Source organism: Monodon monoceros, unplaced genomic scaffold (genome assembly GCF_005190385.1).
Source record: "Monodon monoceros isolate NGI ecotype Baffin Bay Population unplaced genomic scaffold, NGI_Narwhal_1 Super_Scaffold_5, whole genome shotgun sequence".
Taxonomy (NCBI): domain Eukaryota; kingdom Metazoa; phylum Chordata; class Mammalia; order Artiodactyla; family Monodontidae; genus Monodon; species Monodon monoceros.
The window spans coordinates 21,894,986-21,910,143 of NW_021703782.1; the positions used below are offsets into that span (position 1 = coordinate 21,894,986).

The 15,158-nt window shown below is 44.8% G+C and overlaps 1 protein-coding gene across 1 annotated transcript in view; it reads left to right on the forward strand.

Annotated features, from left to right (window-relative positions):
- Window positions 1-242: 242 nt before the first annotated feature.
- The window catches only part of SHC3 (SHC adaptor protein 3), a 141,342-nt gene continuing 126,426 nt past the window's right edge, over window positions 243-15,158 (forward strand). The window contains exon 1 of the mRNA XM_029203279.1: window positions 243-990. Within this exon, the coding sequence (XP_029059112.1) occupies window positions 535-990 (456 nt within the window). The 5' untranslated portion in view covers window positions 243-534. The remainder of the gene's footprint in view (window positions 991-15,158) is intronic.

Below are 15,158 nucleotides of genomic sequence, written 5' to 3' on the forward strand. Positions count from 1 at the left end.
GCACAAATGCTGAGGGGGGTCGGGGGATGGGGAGGTGAAAATCCAAAGGTTGGAAGGAAATATCTGGGAAGGTAGAGAAAGGAAATTTGAGAATTGATTGGCTCTAGTGTGCTGTCAGTGGGTGTATGTGGTTTTTTTCTTCTTTTTTTCTTTCTTTTTTTTTTTTTTTTTTTTGCTACAGGAAGTGATTTGCAGTGCTCACCGAGCCTTTGTTGAGAAGGGTCTCCTCTCGGAGTGAGTCATGCTTTTGCTGTGAGCAGCCCCAAGCAGCTGGGCGCTCATCAGAGGAAACTATGACTTTTGCAAAGCAAACGTGCCGCCCTCAGCAGCCGAGTCCGGGGCCGGGGCTGCGCGGCCACGGCCGTGCAGGGTGTTAGCGGTGGTAGACCGGCGCCGCTGCTCGCGCCCCCCAGCCGGCTGTCCCGGCCGCTCCGTCCCGCCCCGGGGACCGCGGCTCGCCTGCTATGCGCGGCAGCCCGCGCCGGGGCCGGCACCTGCAGCGCCCGGGCGGATGCGGCGAGCCCACGGAGGGGCATGCTTCCACGCACCAAGTACAATCGCTTCAGGAATGACTCGGTGACATCGGTCGATGACCTTCTGCACAACCTGTCGGTGAGCGGCGGTGGCAAGGTCTCGGCGGCGCGCGCGGCCCCGGCGGCGGCCCCCTACCTGGTGTCCGGAGACGCGCTGCGCAGAGCGCCCGACGATGGGCCGGGCAGCCTGGGCCACCTGCTCCACAAGGTGTCCCACCTGAAACTCTCCAGCTCGGGCCTCCGCGGCCTGTCGGCGGCCAGGGAGCGGGCGGGCGCGCGGCTCTCGGGCAGCTGCAGCGCGCCCAGCCTGGCCGCCCCGGACGGCAGCGCCCCCCCCGGCCCCCGCGCCCCGGCCATGCGCGCCGCCAGGAAGGGCCGACCAGGCGACGAGCCGCCGCCCCGCGCCCCGCACGCTAGCGACCAGGTGCTGGGGGCCGGAGTCACCTACGTCGTCAAGGTGGGTGCGGGCGCGGGCTGCCGGGTGGGAAAGCCCGGGCGAAGGGGCGTCCGGCACAGTGGGTCGCCTTGGAGGCCGGGAGGTCACTCCTTCGCAGTCAGCTCGCCTGGCTGCGGCGACCCGGCACAGCAAAAGCGCCCGTTGCGCATCCATTGGGAGACGGTTTGAAATCGGTGACCTCACTCTGTCCTGGTTTCCCTTGGCTCCGCTTCTTTGGCATGCCTTTGCCACCTCGCTTTGCCATGTGTCCGGCCAGTACCCCTCTCCGCATGGACCACTATCCTTGGAAACTGTGCATCAGGCCTACCTAGGGTACAGTGAACATACTTGGAGGAACTGGGCAGCCCCTGCGATGAGAAAGGCAGGTGGTGTCACTACTTCTGCTGTGTTTGCTCCAGGCGGCAGGGTAGGTGGTTTCATTTCTGCCACAGCAAGAATTTCCAGCTCCTTTCAGTGCAGGCCAAGTGCTGTCCTTGCTTTATACCAGATGGGTCGTACTTTCTTACCCAGCTTTAGTGTCTGCCTTTCATTCCATACCTAACTGTGTTGGTTAACAGCAGCAGAAGGAGAATTTGGGACTGTTTTTCCTTGGGGACTGTAGTCATCCATTTAAATAGGCTAAAGAGAGCTGAGCCACAGGCTGGAAAGGAGATTTTTTTCCTCCAACACAAGGAATTATACAATCACGCCGGATGTAGTCCACAAAATTCTTCCCTTATGCAAGTATTCTATGATATTTAAAGAACAAATACTCAGCCGCATTCAACTGGCCTGCCACATGCTTATCATGGCCTCCTGGCTGCCGGGCAGTAGAGAGCCACCACAGCGCTCTCCAGCTGGGCAGATAGCCTACAGACAGGGGGAAGGGGTCAAAACTACATTATTTCAGACTGGTCACTCCAAGGCATGGCTTTTTGTTTAAAAAGAAATGAGACCCAAACTCTGTCTCCAGTGTCGTCAACCCCATTGAGAAACCTGCAGGCCATCTAGTCAATACATACTGGCTACAGATCCAGTTTAAAAATTCTACAGATCACATCCCCAGGGAAAATGTTGTATCTTGGTAATTTTGAACCAAATATTAAAGGAAACAGTTAACTTTGTGGATTATCTTTAACTATCTAAAAAGTACCGACAAAGGAATATGATCATTAGTATTAAACATGGGCCTTTTCTCCTTTTGAAGCTGCTTTTTAATTTCATCTTCATTCTTAACTTCTGAAAATGGATTAATAATATATTTTACAAAAGGGATAAAGATCAGCATAAAGTATGCACAGCAGGTTGAGTTTATTATAAAAGAATATTCTTCTTGTATTTCTTCTTTAAATTATATAACCAGGAGCCAAAAACAAAAAGAAAAAAAGAAAAAACAAAACCAAACAAAAATCCCTGACAACTCTGAGGTGAAGAGGTGATGCCAGAGTATATTACGTGGCATATTAGTATAATTGCTATCTAAAGAAAAAAACAGCCTACGTTTGAAATAGATGGATGTTGGCAAAGCTTTTTATACCTGTCATGTTGCACATAGAGGGTAGTTTCCAAATGGAGGGAGAATTTTCAAACTTATGCCTTTAAAGTTTTCCTTAAAAAAAAGAAATCATTCACTTTGCTTAGGGCTTTACTCTTGCTTTTTGAAGGATGAAGGCAGACATCCAGTTGTAAATGTCAGTTGTGGCTGAAGAACGATGAGCAACTAAAACTAGTCTGCTCTGCTGGGCCATTAGGTTGTGACACACCCCGCAGCAGTAGCAGCAACACTCAAATAGGCAGAAGGCTGGGTCTGCCCAGAGCCTTCTGGATTTCAGGTCTCATTGTTGTGCCATGAGACTGTAGTGACCTGGGGGCATATAGCACGGCCCGGTCAGTGCCCCTTGCTGTGGTCTGGCCCATCTTCAGTGGTGAATGGCGGCAACATAGGACGCTCAGGCTTCCCTGGAGAAGTTTGAAATCACACAGCAAAGGAGACCAGACACTAAAGGACAATTTCTTCTGTGCACGTTTGATTCACAATATCACATGGCCCTCTGTTGGTACACATTTCTGAATTGCCCATGTTGAATTTAGAACCATGAACTTATTCTCTTAAAAAAATCACAAAACTGAAAAAAACTTAATTTGGTATTATTTGCTGACTTGTAAATAGTTTTATTGGTATCCTCACTTTAAAAGATCTCTGGTAGATAGAAAGGGGCAATCTTTATAACATGCCTGTAAGTCAGCTGCAAAATCTAAAGGCTTAGGGTTTGGGAAAGAGCTTCTTATTCTCTTTGATTTAAATGTATTTCTAAATTAAGGAAAACCCCCCAAATGTTTTCCAGTTTCCTGGAAGATTCATCTGCTGTATAATTATAGATTTCCTGCCTCATAGAAATACCTACCTACAGACAATATTAAGATATTGCACACAGATTCATTCTTCAAAAATATTTTAACATAATCTACTTACATGAAAGCGGAAATTGTAAAATCCCGAGGTCTGGCTGGTTTTGATCAACTAGGAAACATCGAACTATTTGAACAGCAGGTTGTAATATTAATTAATGAAGGATTTAAAATTTAAAAATAGAAGTACCTGAGCAGCAGTAGAATTCCAAGCTCAGAGCATGTTTAATTTGTCCTTCATGCCATCACTTGAGTCTGCTTTTAATAGCAGCATGAGGGTATGCAGATAAGGAAGAGTCCAGGCAGCCTCCAGGTTTGTATTTATTTACATCAGGAGACCCCACTGGCAGCACCTTTGTACCTGCCTAAGTATGCCTGACACTGGGTTTTTTCTTTTGGTGACACAAAAGGGAAAGAACAAGAAAATATGCCCTTTATAGATAGAAAAGGAACATCGTAACAGCAAAGAGCAATGAATATTTTCATTACAACCCTATTTTAAAACTATTTTAAATTTGAACTTGAAAGGCCTAGAGAAATACAGACAAGTGTTGATTACGCTGCTGCCCACTTTCAAATTCTATTGCCTAAAAGTCCAAGCTGGCAAGGAGCCTGAGTGCCCATGGGGGCTGATAAGCGTCTTTAGCAGGTCCCGAAGGCGCTATTTGGGTGTTCCACCTGCAGATCCACAGAGAGAACAGTTTAGGAAGGGAAGATAGACATGAACAGTTGGGAGTCAGTTCTTAAAAATAGGCACTGGCTGAGGTGGAGTAGCCATTTGAAGACAAGTGTGGTCTTGAGGTTCAGCCTTGACACCTCCCGCCCCCCAGCAGTGGAAGGCAATACTGTGTGGGAGGTACCTGGGCTAGCTGGCAGCCCTGGGGGGGGTTCCCCAAAACAAGGGCTCTCTTTACAGCACATCACGCCACAGACTCAAAACAGGATAAAAGTTACCACATTTAGGACTGACCTGAGAGCCCATGGCAAGAATCAATAGGTCCAAGTGTTCGCTGATCACCAGCAACACAGTGAGAAAGTAGGTTATGTGTCCATAAATCCCGTGATGCCTCCCTCAGACAGCTGAGGTTTTGGTCTGCAAAGAGTGTTATATCTTTACTGATAATAGCTCTATGATACGAGCTGTTTACAGGAGATTTTAACAGAGAACTACTGAATTATTACCTGGTATGCTGGATTGTTTTTCTTTTGGAATGAAGCCTTGTTTTTACAAGAGCTCTTTGAAAATATTTTGTTTCCCCCATTTGCAAATCTGATGATATTTAGGGTGGTATAAATTATTCATTTTATTTATAAATGTTCTATTGCTTTTTATAGATGGTCTTTATTATTTATTTATTTTTTGCGGTACGCGGGCCTCTCACCGTTGTGGCCTCTCCTGTTGCGGAGCACAGGCTCCGGACGCACAGGCTCAGCGGCCATGGCTCACAGGCCCAGCCGCTCTGCGGCATGTGGGATCCTCCTGGACCGGGGCACGAACCCGTGTCCCCTGCATCGGCAGGCGGACTCTCAACCACTGTGCCACCAGGGAAGCCCTAGTTGGTCTTTATTAACTGTACTCTAAAATTTATTCTCAGTTGGTAGTTTTTTCACTGTCTTTAAAAGTATTTTAAATCTTTTTCTTAGCAAAAATATCTAAACTTTTTTTTTCTTAACATTATGTTCTTTTGATAACTGTGAGCTAAGGTCATATTAAACTGTCATCAACAAAGCTATTTCAAGTATAGCCATGATATATCATTATGGTGAGACTTATTGAATTTTGCTTTAATTTTAGATTAAAAAATTGTTCCTTGATGTAGAATACAACTTTAAAAGTTGATTTTTTTCTTAAAATTGTTGAAAAATCTCATAAATGGGTGGCTTACATGTAAATTGTCTAAATCGTTTGAAAAACAGTTTAAGAAACTCTTTTGAGATTAATAGACAAAATTACTAATTTGATCTGGACATCTCTTTTTTTATGTGACGCAGGTATAATAGATGCATTAAATGTGTGTGTGCACATATACACTACATCACACATACACCACACATGCACACATATATAGCCCACCTCCCCACATATACCACACACACACACACACACACACACATACCCTATCCCCCCACATATACACACACACACAGCACATCACACGTACACCACACACACACACTCACACACATACACACACATACAACTTGTAATGACTTTGGACAGGGTCGTTAGAAAATAGTAAATGTTTTATTTCCAGAAATACCTGATTATTTCATTCATTGCTTTTATATTCATGTTTAAGAGAAAATAATTCCAAAAGATAAGCTTTTGATGAAACTTTAATCTCACAAAGAGTAGACTTCTTGCTCTTCTATGCTACCACTCTGTTCTGTCTTTGAATATATGTCATGCTTTTGGGGAATACGTGATAAATATCATTGAAGCAAAGTAGTGGTAATGGGACACTTGGGCAGCAAACATGTAAAACACGTAAGAGGCTGGCTTTCCAGCCAACAGGCTCATCCTGAAGGGTTTGTGAAGCCTGCAGCCCCTTGCTTGGTTGTCGTGTCTCCCAGCAGGGACGTGGCCTGGACGTGGAGGGTCTGGGGGGCGCCTGGACACTGGGACCCCAGATCCACTTGGCCACCTCAGAGTGTGGAGCTCAAGAGGTCAGCCCGCCTATCTGGACCTTTACATGGGGCCGCAGGAAGTAGAGGGTGGGCTGAGCACAAGCTCAGCCAGGCTCCTGTGGCATGGGGGAGGAGGCGGTGTATGGCTGGGGCAGTTCCTTGCTCCTGCACCTCATTCATCTGGAAGAATGGGGCTTCTGGGCTGCACCACTGTATCAGGGTGTGCTTCTCCGGGCAAGGACCAGACCCCATGGTGCTGCTGCCCAGAAAGCTCTGTGGGGTTCAGAGAGAAGCACAATGAGGATTCAGCATTTTAAATGAAAATACCCAAGGACAAATTAAGTTAAATGGAATTACTTAATTTAGAAATAAGATGGTTTCATGAAATTGACTTATTTGTAGTGAGGTTGATGGATCTAGAGTCTGTCATACAGAGTGAAGTAAGTCAGAAAGAGAAAAACAAATACCATATGCTAACACACATATATGGAATCTAAAGAAAAAAATGGTTCTGAAGAACCTAGGGGCAGGACAGGGGTAAAGACATATGTAGAGAATGGACTTGAGGACACAGGAAGGGGGTAGGGTAAGCTGGGGCAAAGTGAGAGAGTGGCATGGACATATATACACTACCAAATGTAAAATAGGTAGCTAGTGGGAAGCAGCTGCATAGCACAGGGAGATCAGTTTGGTGCTTCGTGTCTACCTAGAGGGGTGGGATAGGGAGGGAGATGCAAGAGGGAGGGGATATGGGGATTATATGTATACGTAGAGCTGATTCACTTTGTTATACAGCAGAAACTAACACACCATTGTAAAGCAATTATGCTCCAATAAAGATGTTATTAAAAAAAAGAAATAAGATAGTTTCATATGAAATGGAAAGAAATGATCAGTTGTGCATATTTCCTGGGTAAAGGACAAGAAAAAAATTAGAATTTTAGCATAAGAAATCTACAATATGCAGTGGATAAAGAATGTTTTTATGGTGGGAGGCATTAAGTGTAAGAATGGCCTACTGAGTAGGTAGATGTTAACTCTGTGTGTGTGTGTGTAAGTGCACAACAGGATGGACGCTGACCATGGGGTGTGTGTGTGTGTGTGGGTGTGCAATCATACAATAATCTTATAAGTTGCTTTTGGTCCTGCAAATTCATAAGTATTGATTTTCAGTTGAGGTAAAGAAACAACAAATCATTCTGTCCCCATGTGGTTTTGCCTCTTCCCTCCCCCCCACCAGGGTGGCATGCTGCTGTGTGTCAGTCTGTGCCTCCCAGCACTAGGATTGGCGAGGTTTCCCTAAAACAAACAGAATGACACTAGTTAAACTTGGAGGGTTGGGGGGCCAGGAATCTCCATGAGAACCACTGGATTCCAGCAAGATGCCATACCAAAGACTGAGTTTCCATGGTTCAGGCAATGCTGTGCTCTTCACCTTGGTGGGCAGAAGGTGCCATGGGCACCCCTGATATGCCTGGGAGGAGAGGAACAGTTGCTGCTCTTCTTGGGGAGCTGGCATCCCCTTGCATCCTCTTGACTCTGTGCGGTGCCTCAGGTTCGGATCAGCCTCTGCTCTTGCTTGGCAGATGCTCAGGGCATCCATGGTCTTTGGCCCTCAGATTCTGGGCTCAGACTTGCCTTGCCTCTCGACAAGAGAGGTCTGGCAAGTTCCACCACCTTCCAGCGGAGATCTGGGTTTCTAGCCATGATCTCATCTCCTGCGGAAGCTGTAGAGAAACCTAGATGCCGGAAGAGAAGCTGCAGAGAAGGGAGAGCTGAGGGACTGGAGCCTCACCTTATCACTGGTGTTCCTGATGCCCAGTGGCATCAGAATATCTGAAACCCCTCAAAGCCAAGGCTTTCTGAGAAAGAATGTTCAAAGAGCTTGTTGTTACGACGCTGCTTACTTTATTTATTATTATTTTTATTTATCTATCTATCTATCTATCTATTTATTTATTTATTGGCCACAGCATGTGGGATCTTACTTCCCTCACCAGGGATCGAACCAGCGCCCCCTGCAGTGGAAACGTGGAATTTTAACCACTGGACCACCAGGGAATTCCCAACGCTGGCTGCTTACTTTAGACTTGAAGCCATCCTAGTGTGTCATTTGAAATGTGTAGTTTTCCTAAAGTGAAGGCCCCTCAGAAGAGCATTTCCTCACTTCTGTCTATTGAATGGGCAGAAAAAGCAGCAAAGATTTCTTTCTAAATTTTAAGAATTTAAACTTGTATCAAACCTGCAAACTCAGTGGAACTTGACTTTCACCCAACTTCCCACCAGTAGTGCTCTCTGCTGGGATCCTTCTGACAGTTAAATATAATTGTTTGGCATTCTAGAGGGACCGACAGACAAGGTTCAATCCTATTGCTTTTTGCTTTGCAAATATTCAGCATTTCTAATACTATTTGCCCATATAGAAACCTTCTGTTTAAAAACATCTTGAAAAACCACAACACAGTTCTAGCTTTGTTGATGGAAAACTAGCCCTAGCCTGGTTTTCAGCAGAAACACTATAAAATCGGGGTCCCTTATGCTTTCCCCCAAAGAGGGAGTAACAATGCTTTTACCTCTTGGGAAAAAACAATGAAAACATAACTGTTTTGAGTGTTCTTTGTGTGGAAGAGCCAGCCCCTTTCACGACACATCAGTCCTCCTGGAGGTGGATGCAGTGTATGCACGCATCTCGGTCCTGCTGGGACCAGTGGGCTGCACCATGTTGGATCCTGAAGAGCCCTTTACCTCCTAGGATTTGGCACATCCATCTCACTTCCTTTCCCTCCGGACCTCAGTTTGGACCCTCTGCTCTTCCTGAGCACAGGCCTGTTCAAGCAGAAGTCCCCACAGCCTGCTTCCGCCAACACTGAATTATTTCTAAAAGACAGGAATGATGAGAGGGACAGGCAGAGAAAGGCAGCCTCCAGAGGCTGGGACTTGTCTTCAGATGGGCCCCAGGGCCCCCAGAGAAACACGGTCATGGACTCGAAAGGCAGAGACTGAACAGCCACCTTCTCTTGCTGGCAGCAGAGATGTCACTCTTGTGATGTCACTCACCTGGTTCTTTTGTAAACCTTTCTTTATAAAATGTAGACGTTTGCTGTGGAAATTTTCAAACATACATACAACATACAAAATATATCAACATTAAAAAAAAGAGAAATGATCTAAAAGGTACCCGGTAGCCAGCTTCTACAGGTGTCAGCTCACAGCCATCGACACCCCTCCCCCGCTTCCTGAATCCTGCAGAGCTGGGGGGGCTCCCACATCAGCACTGACAGAACTCAAGGTTCTGATGAGTAAGTTGCAGGATTAGGCTTAATAGCGGTTCCAAGTCTGGCAGAGCGCGGTCAGGGTCACAGGCCCTGGAACATCCCTGCATTCGACTTTGTGGTCCCCGAAGCAGAGGAGGTGGGCCAGCCTCTGTGATTTCTCCTTCAGAGGTGATGACATTGGGATTCAGGAGATGCCTCTGATGGACACCCCCAGGGGATGGGGTGGGAGCTGTACCTCCACACCCACCCTGCTCAGGCTCCCCTGGACTACCCTACCTCCTGGCCCCGGTGGGTTCTCCTGTAGCAACCAGATGATCCTTTTAGGAACAGGTTTTCTCCCAAACTGTTTTTATAGTAGTGGATTAGTCCAGGGTCTCCAGAGAAAGAGGACCAATAGGATGTGCATATATATAGAAGGAGATTTGTGATGAGGCATTGGTGCATGTGATTATGGAGGCTGAGAAGTCTGCAGGGTGAGTCAGCAGGCTTGAGACCCAGGAAGAGCCAGTGTTTCAGTGTGAGTCCAAAGGCAGGAAAAAGCCATTATCCCAGCTTGAAGGCCATCAGGTAGGAGGAATTCCCTCTTTTCCCAGGAGGGTCAGTTTTTTGTTCTCTTCAGGCCTTCAGTTGATTCGATGAGGCCCACCCACATTAGGGAGGGCAGTCTGCTTTACTCTGCCTATCCATTTGAATACTAAAGTCATCCAAAAATACCCTCACGGAAACAGCCATAATCATCTTTTTTTTTTTTTTTAATTGCAGGTCTCGGTGACTTGTTCTTATTAATTAATTAATTTATTTTTGCTGTGTTGGGTCTTTGTTTCTGTGCGAGGGCTTTCTCTAGTTGTGGCAAGCAGGGGCCACTCTTCATCGCGGTGCGAGGGCCTCTCACTATCGCGGCCTCTCTTGTTGTGGAGGACAGGCTCCAGACGTGCAGGCTCAGTAGTTGTGGCTCACGAGCCCAGTTGCTCCGCGGCATGTGGGATCTTCCCAGACCAGGGCTCGAACCCGTGTCCCCTGCATTAGCAGGCAGATTTTCAACCACTGCACCACCAGGGAAGCCCCCAGAATCATGTTTGATCACATATCTGGGCACCCAGTGGGCCAAGTTAACATGTGAAATTTACCATCACAGGCTGTACACAAACTTTTGGAGTCTCATCTAGAGTGGCCACTAGCTGACTCAAACACTTAAGGAGATTCATATTCTCTGGAAGAATGGAGATGAGAGTAAGAAATGACAAAATAACCCACCTGGAAGAGTCTCGGGTTCCTTTACCATTTCTGTGGGCACCAAATGGAGACACCTTTAAAAATTCCTCAAGCCTAACCCTCAAACTAAGGTCCTGGAATACGAGACAGTTGAACTATGACCCCTACTCACCAGAAGAGCTGTGAAATAGGTCTTTATAGGACCAGTGGTAATAGTGTGTGTCTGTGGTTTGTATACTTGTCCAGAATGGAGGCTGGAACGGCCTCCTGCACCTGATGAATGATGGTGTCACACCTAACGTCATCATTGGAGGTCGTAACAAGTTCACTGGTCCCACTGGTCTCACTCCTTCAGGACTGCCCCCCTCCAGACTCTCCTACTGGTCCCTGAGCTGGAGACACTGCTATTTTATGGATGGTTATTTGTGAGGCGGTGGTGGCTGCATGATCTAAAGGACTGAGCTGTGATTTTTTCGCTGGAAGTAACAACTCCTGTAATAGATAATAACCTTGTTTGCAGATAGACTTATTTACTCGCGTGGGAGAAGAAAATAAAAGTCATCAAATGATGGCCAGGAGAGGGGATTCTGATGTTCCAGTGTGGCCCACAAACTCCTGTCCTTTTATTGCAAATACCCCCCCCCACCTCCCCCTGCCCCAACCCTCATTCCTGTGCTATCTGTTGGTTAAGGCTCCCAGGGCAGGGCTATGCGGGGAAACGTTAACACCTGGCTTTGTGGACTAAAACGTCATGATTTATAGGGTTTGCCAGTTCCTGTGGTATAAATAGTTATACCCTGCTGCCACTGGGAGGTGGGAAAGGATGTGCAGTAACACAGCTTTGCAGAGTCTTAACTTCAAGGGTGTGGTCGATAGTAACATGTCACACAATGATTAGCAAGTGATGAGTTTTGAGTATTACCTTTAAAAAATATAACTTATTTTTGTGGACCTCATCCTTAGGCTTCTTGTACCTAAAACAGCTTCCCCTCCAAGCATCCCTTCTTCCCTCTCCCACCCCCTCCTTCCTCATTTCACTTTCTCTCACCTTATTTACACCAACATGAGACAATTGGCTTCTCCCGATCCGCAGACAGTGTCTGGAAAAGGTTCCTTGGTGATCCCCTAATTATAAAATCAAAAACTCCTTTTCACCTGGTGCTGTCACCTCACAACCTTTCTCCCAGACTCCCAGCATCTGCAGTGCAGGTTCCTCTTTATTTTTTCTTATTTCTGATTATTTGTGAACAGACTTACCCTCTACTTATTAGTTTATTCCTCCATCAATATACTAATCAATTATTTCATTCAACTAGTGTTTATTGAATTGCCACTCTGGGGTAGCCCTGTCCTAAGAGTTGGGGATAAAGAGGTGATTAAATAAGCATGCTTCCTGCTCTTTCAGTGTCAGTAGTAGAGACAGATGAGAGAAAATACCAGGAGATCACATTGGTAGTGAGGATACAGAAATCAAGATTGGCTTCTCTGAGGAGGTGATACAGAAGTGGAGCCCTAGATACCCAGGAAAATGGATGGGATTGGTGTGCAGGTGTTTTTGTGCATGAGTGTGTGTGTGCATGCATGTTTGCTGCATTCTAGGAGGAGGAGATAGAAACTGACAGTATCCAATGTAATTAGTGTATTGAGTCAGGGGGAGGGTACCTAGGAGGTGGCCCAGCACCAGGCAAGAGCAGTGGGAAACCACTGGAGATTTTCTGAAAGATTATTCTATCTTCTGTGGGGAGAACAGATTGGAAAGGCAGAAATGAAAGTAGAGGCAGTTCGGAGACAATTAGGAGGGGTGAAGGTGGCTTGGACCAGTGTCATGTGTCAAAGGGCAGTGGCATACATTGGGCTCAGGTCTGTATTGCTTACTGACCATGCAACATGCCCATCCACTGTTTCATGGCCTCTTAAATGAAACAGGTCTCAAACTGAATTCATGACCTTTCCCACCTACATTCTGTTCCTCAGTTAATGGTGTCACTGCTCACCTGCTTCCCAAACTCGAGACCTCATCGCCATCCTTGAATACCTCCTTTTCTTAAACTTATTACATCTTTTCAGTCACTAAACTATCATTTCTGCTCAACAGGGTTTCAAATCTTTTCCCTTCCTTTTGTCCTGATTCATGCCTTCACCATTTCTTTCTGTGATTATTACAATAAACTAACTGGTCTTCAGATGATTCCTTTGGGAAAGACTCTTCTTTTTAAATTGGCTAAAAAATATAATATAGTCTTACTTAGATGTTTCAAAGTTTCCCTTCAGCTGCTTTCCCTTCTAATTTTCTTCCTCTCAGAGGTAATCACCATCACCTGTTTGTTATTTATATTTCCAGACACACACATACACACTTATTTTTCTTCCTTTCTTTTATCTTTTCTTTTTCCTTTCTGTTTCACAAAGCAAAGTATTCTACATACATAGTTCTGTGACTTGCTCTTTTCATTTAATATGCTTTGGAAATCTTTCAATATTAGTACCTATAATTCTGCTTCATTCTTTTTGGCATTTGCTTAATATTCATATACAAGGAGGTGCTAATACTTATTCAGTCAGTTCTCTATTTTTAGACATGTAGATAGTTTCCAGTTTATCACAGATTGTAAAATAATGAACATTCTTCTACATGAATCTTTCCATTTGGGCAAATATTTTTGCCTGTGTGTACAATAAGTTTTAGCTAATATTAACCTTTTCTTTTCTTATTACATTCATGGGACCTAGAGTACAGTAATCAATTCTATTGGTGAAGGTGACTTTTTTGTTTTAAATTTTTTTAAAAACATCTTTATTGGAGTATAATTGTTTTACAATGGTGTGTTAGTTTCTGCTTTATAAAAAAGTGAATCAGCTATACATATACATATATCCCCATATCTCCTCCCTCTTGCATCTCCCTCCCACCTTCCCTATCTCACCCCTCTAGGTGGACACAAAGCACCGAGCTGATCTCCCTGTGCTATGCAGCTGCTTCCCACTAGCTATCTATTTTACATTTGGTAGTGTATATATGTCCATGCCACTCTCTCACTTTGTCCCAGCTTGCCCTTCCCCCTCCCTGTGTGCTTAAGTCTGTTCTCTATGTCTGTGTCCTTAAGTACGTTCTCTACGTCTGTGTCTTTATTCCTTTCCTGCCCCTAGGTTCTTCAGAACCATTTTTTTTTTTTAGACTCCATATATATGTGTTAGCATACAGAATTTGTTTTTCTCTTTCTGACTTACTTCACTCTCTGTATGACAGACTCTAGGTCCATCCACCTCACTACAAATAACTCAATTTCATTTCTTTTTATGGCTGAGTAATATTCCATTGTATATATGTGTCACATCTTCTTTATCCATTTATTGAAGGTGACTTTTTCACTTCTGGCTACAAAGTCAGTCTTCTGTACTTATTATAAAGGAGGACATTTACTATTATATACACTTTTACAAGTTAATAAACATTTCCTATAACCCTAGTTTTCCAAATGAACTTCCAAATTAGTTTTCAGCATTTGAGATAAATATATATTTTTCACCCTTTTTCTATTAATGTGGTGAATCATTTACCTTTGTAAAATAAATATCTCTCATCTTTCTAATGAAAAGTTCTCTGTTGCTTGCCTTTGCTTGTAGAAGTCAATCCAAATGCCTTATTATGACACACAAACTTTCATGGTTTGGCTTCAGTTTAGCTCTTGAGCTTCATCTTTTGCCCCTCAACCACCAGTATTTCAGCCACGTGAAACAGCTTGTTTTCCCCAAACCAGTTGCAACTCTGGCCTTAGCTCAAATTCTCCTGCTCTGGGCCCTTTCTGTTCACTCTATCTTGGTCTGAAATAACTCTCTGTTAGCTTTCAAGACTCAGCAGCAGAGTGTATGAGGCAGAGTTAATGATCACTTCTTAGGATCTCCATAGCCCTGTGGGTTTGTCTTTGTGTTCATTGATTCAATCCATGCTAAGTGGGAACCTACTGGATGCCTATTGCTGGGGCTCCTGAGAACCCAAGATGAATTAAATGGTCCCTGCTTTCAAGGAAATCATTCTCCAGAGGGGGCTTTACAGATGTGTGATAGAAGGCCATGAATTGTGGAAAAGGAGGTCAGCTGGCTCTTCCCAAAACTTCCCTGGGGAAAGAGCCAGTGATAAACACTTAACATGTGAAGAAGGAGGAATCAAGGTGACTGTAGGACACTGGGGAATGTGACAGAACAAAAGAGACTGGTGAGGAGGGTGACCTGTGGGCCTATTTATATATGGTTGGTGATTAAGAATGTAACTTCAGAGAGGCACATTTTGAACTCCATTCTGTTTAAAAATCCCTTGATGATTGTTCTTTCCATGAACTGGCATGTATGACACAGCCCACCCAAAGTCTTTACAGGCTGTTCCATAGATGAGAAGCCTTATTAGCAGACCCATGAATTTTGTTTTTATTGCTCTTTTTCTTTAAAGCTAATTACAGAAGGGTTTCAGTAAGAGAATCAACTTTAATGATAGCCATGAATAAGCATTATTAAGGTAAAATATTGTATAGCCAAATGTCACCAGGACGTTTCAAAACAGAAAGCTAAACTCCTGCACACTTCCACGTGCCCCCACCTTTAATTAAAGCACGTGGATTTATGAAAAAGAATGAGGGAAAATGAGTGTATCAACAAGTACTTTTTGAGGGC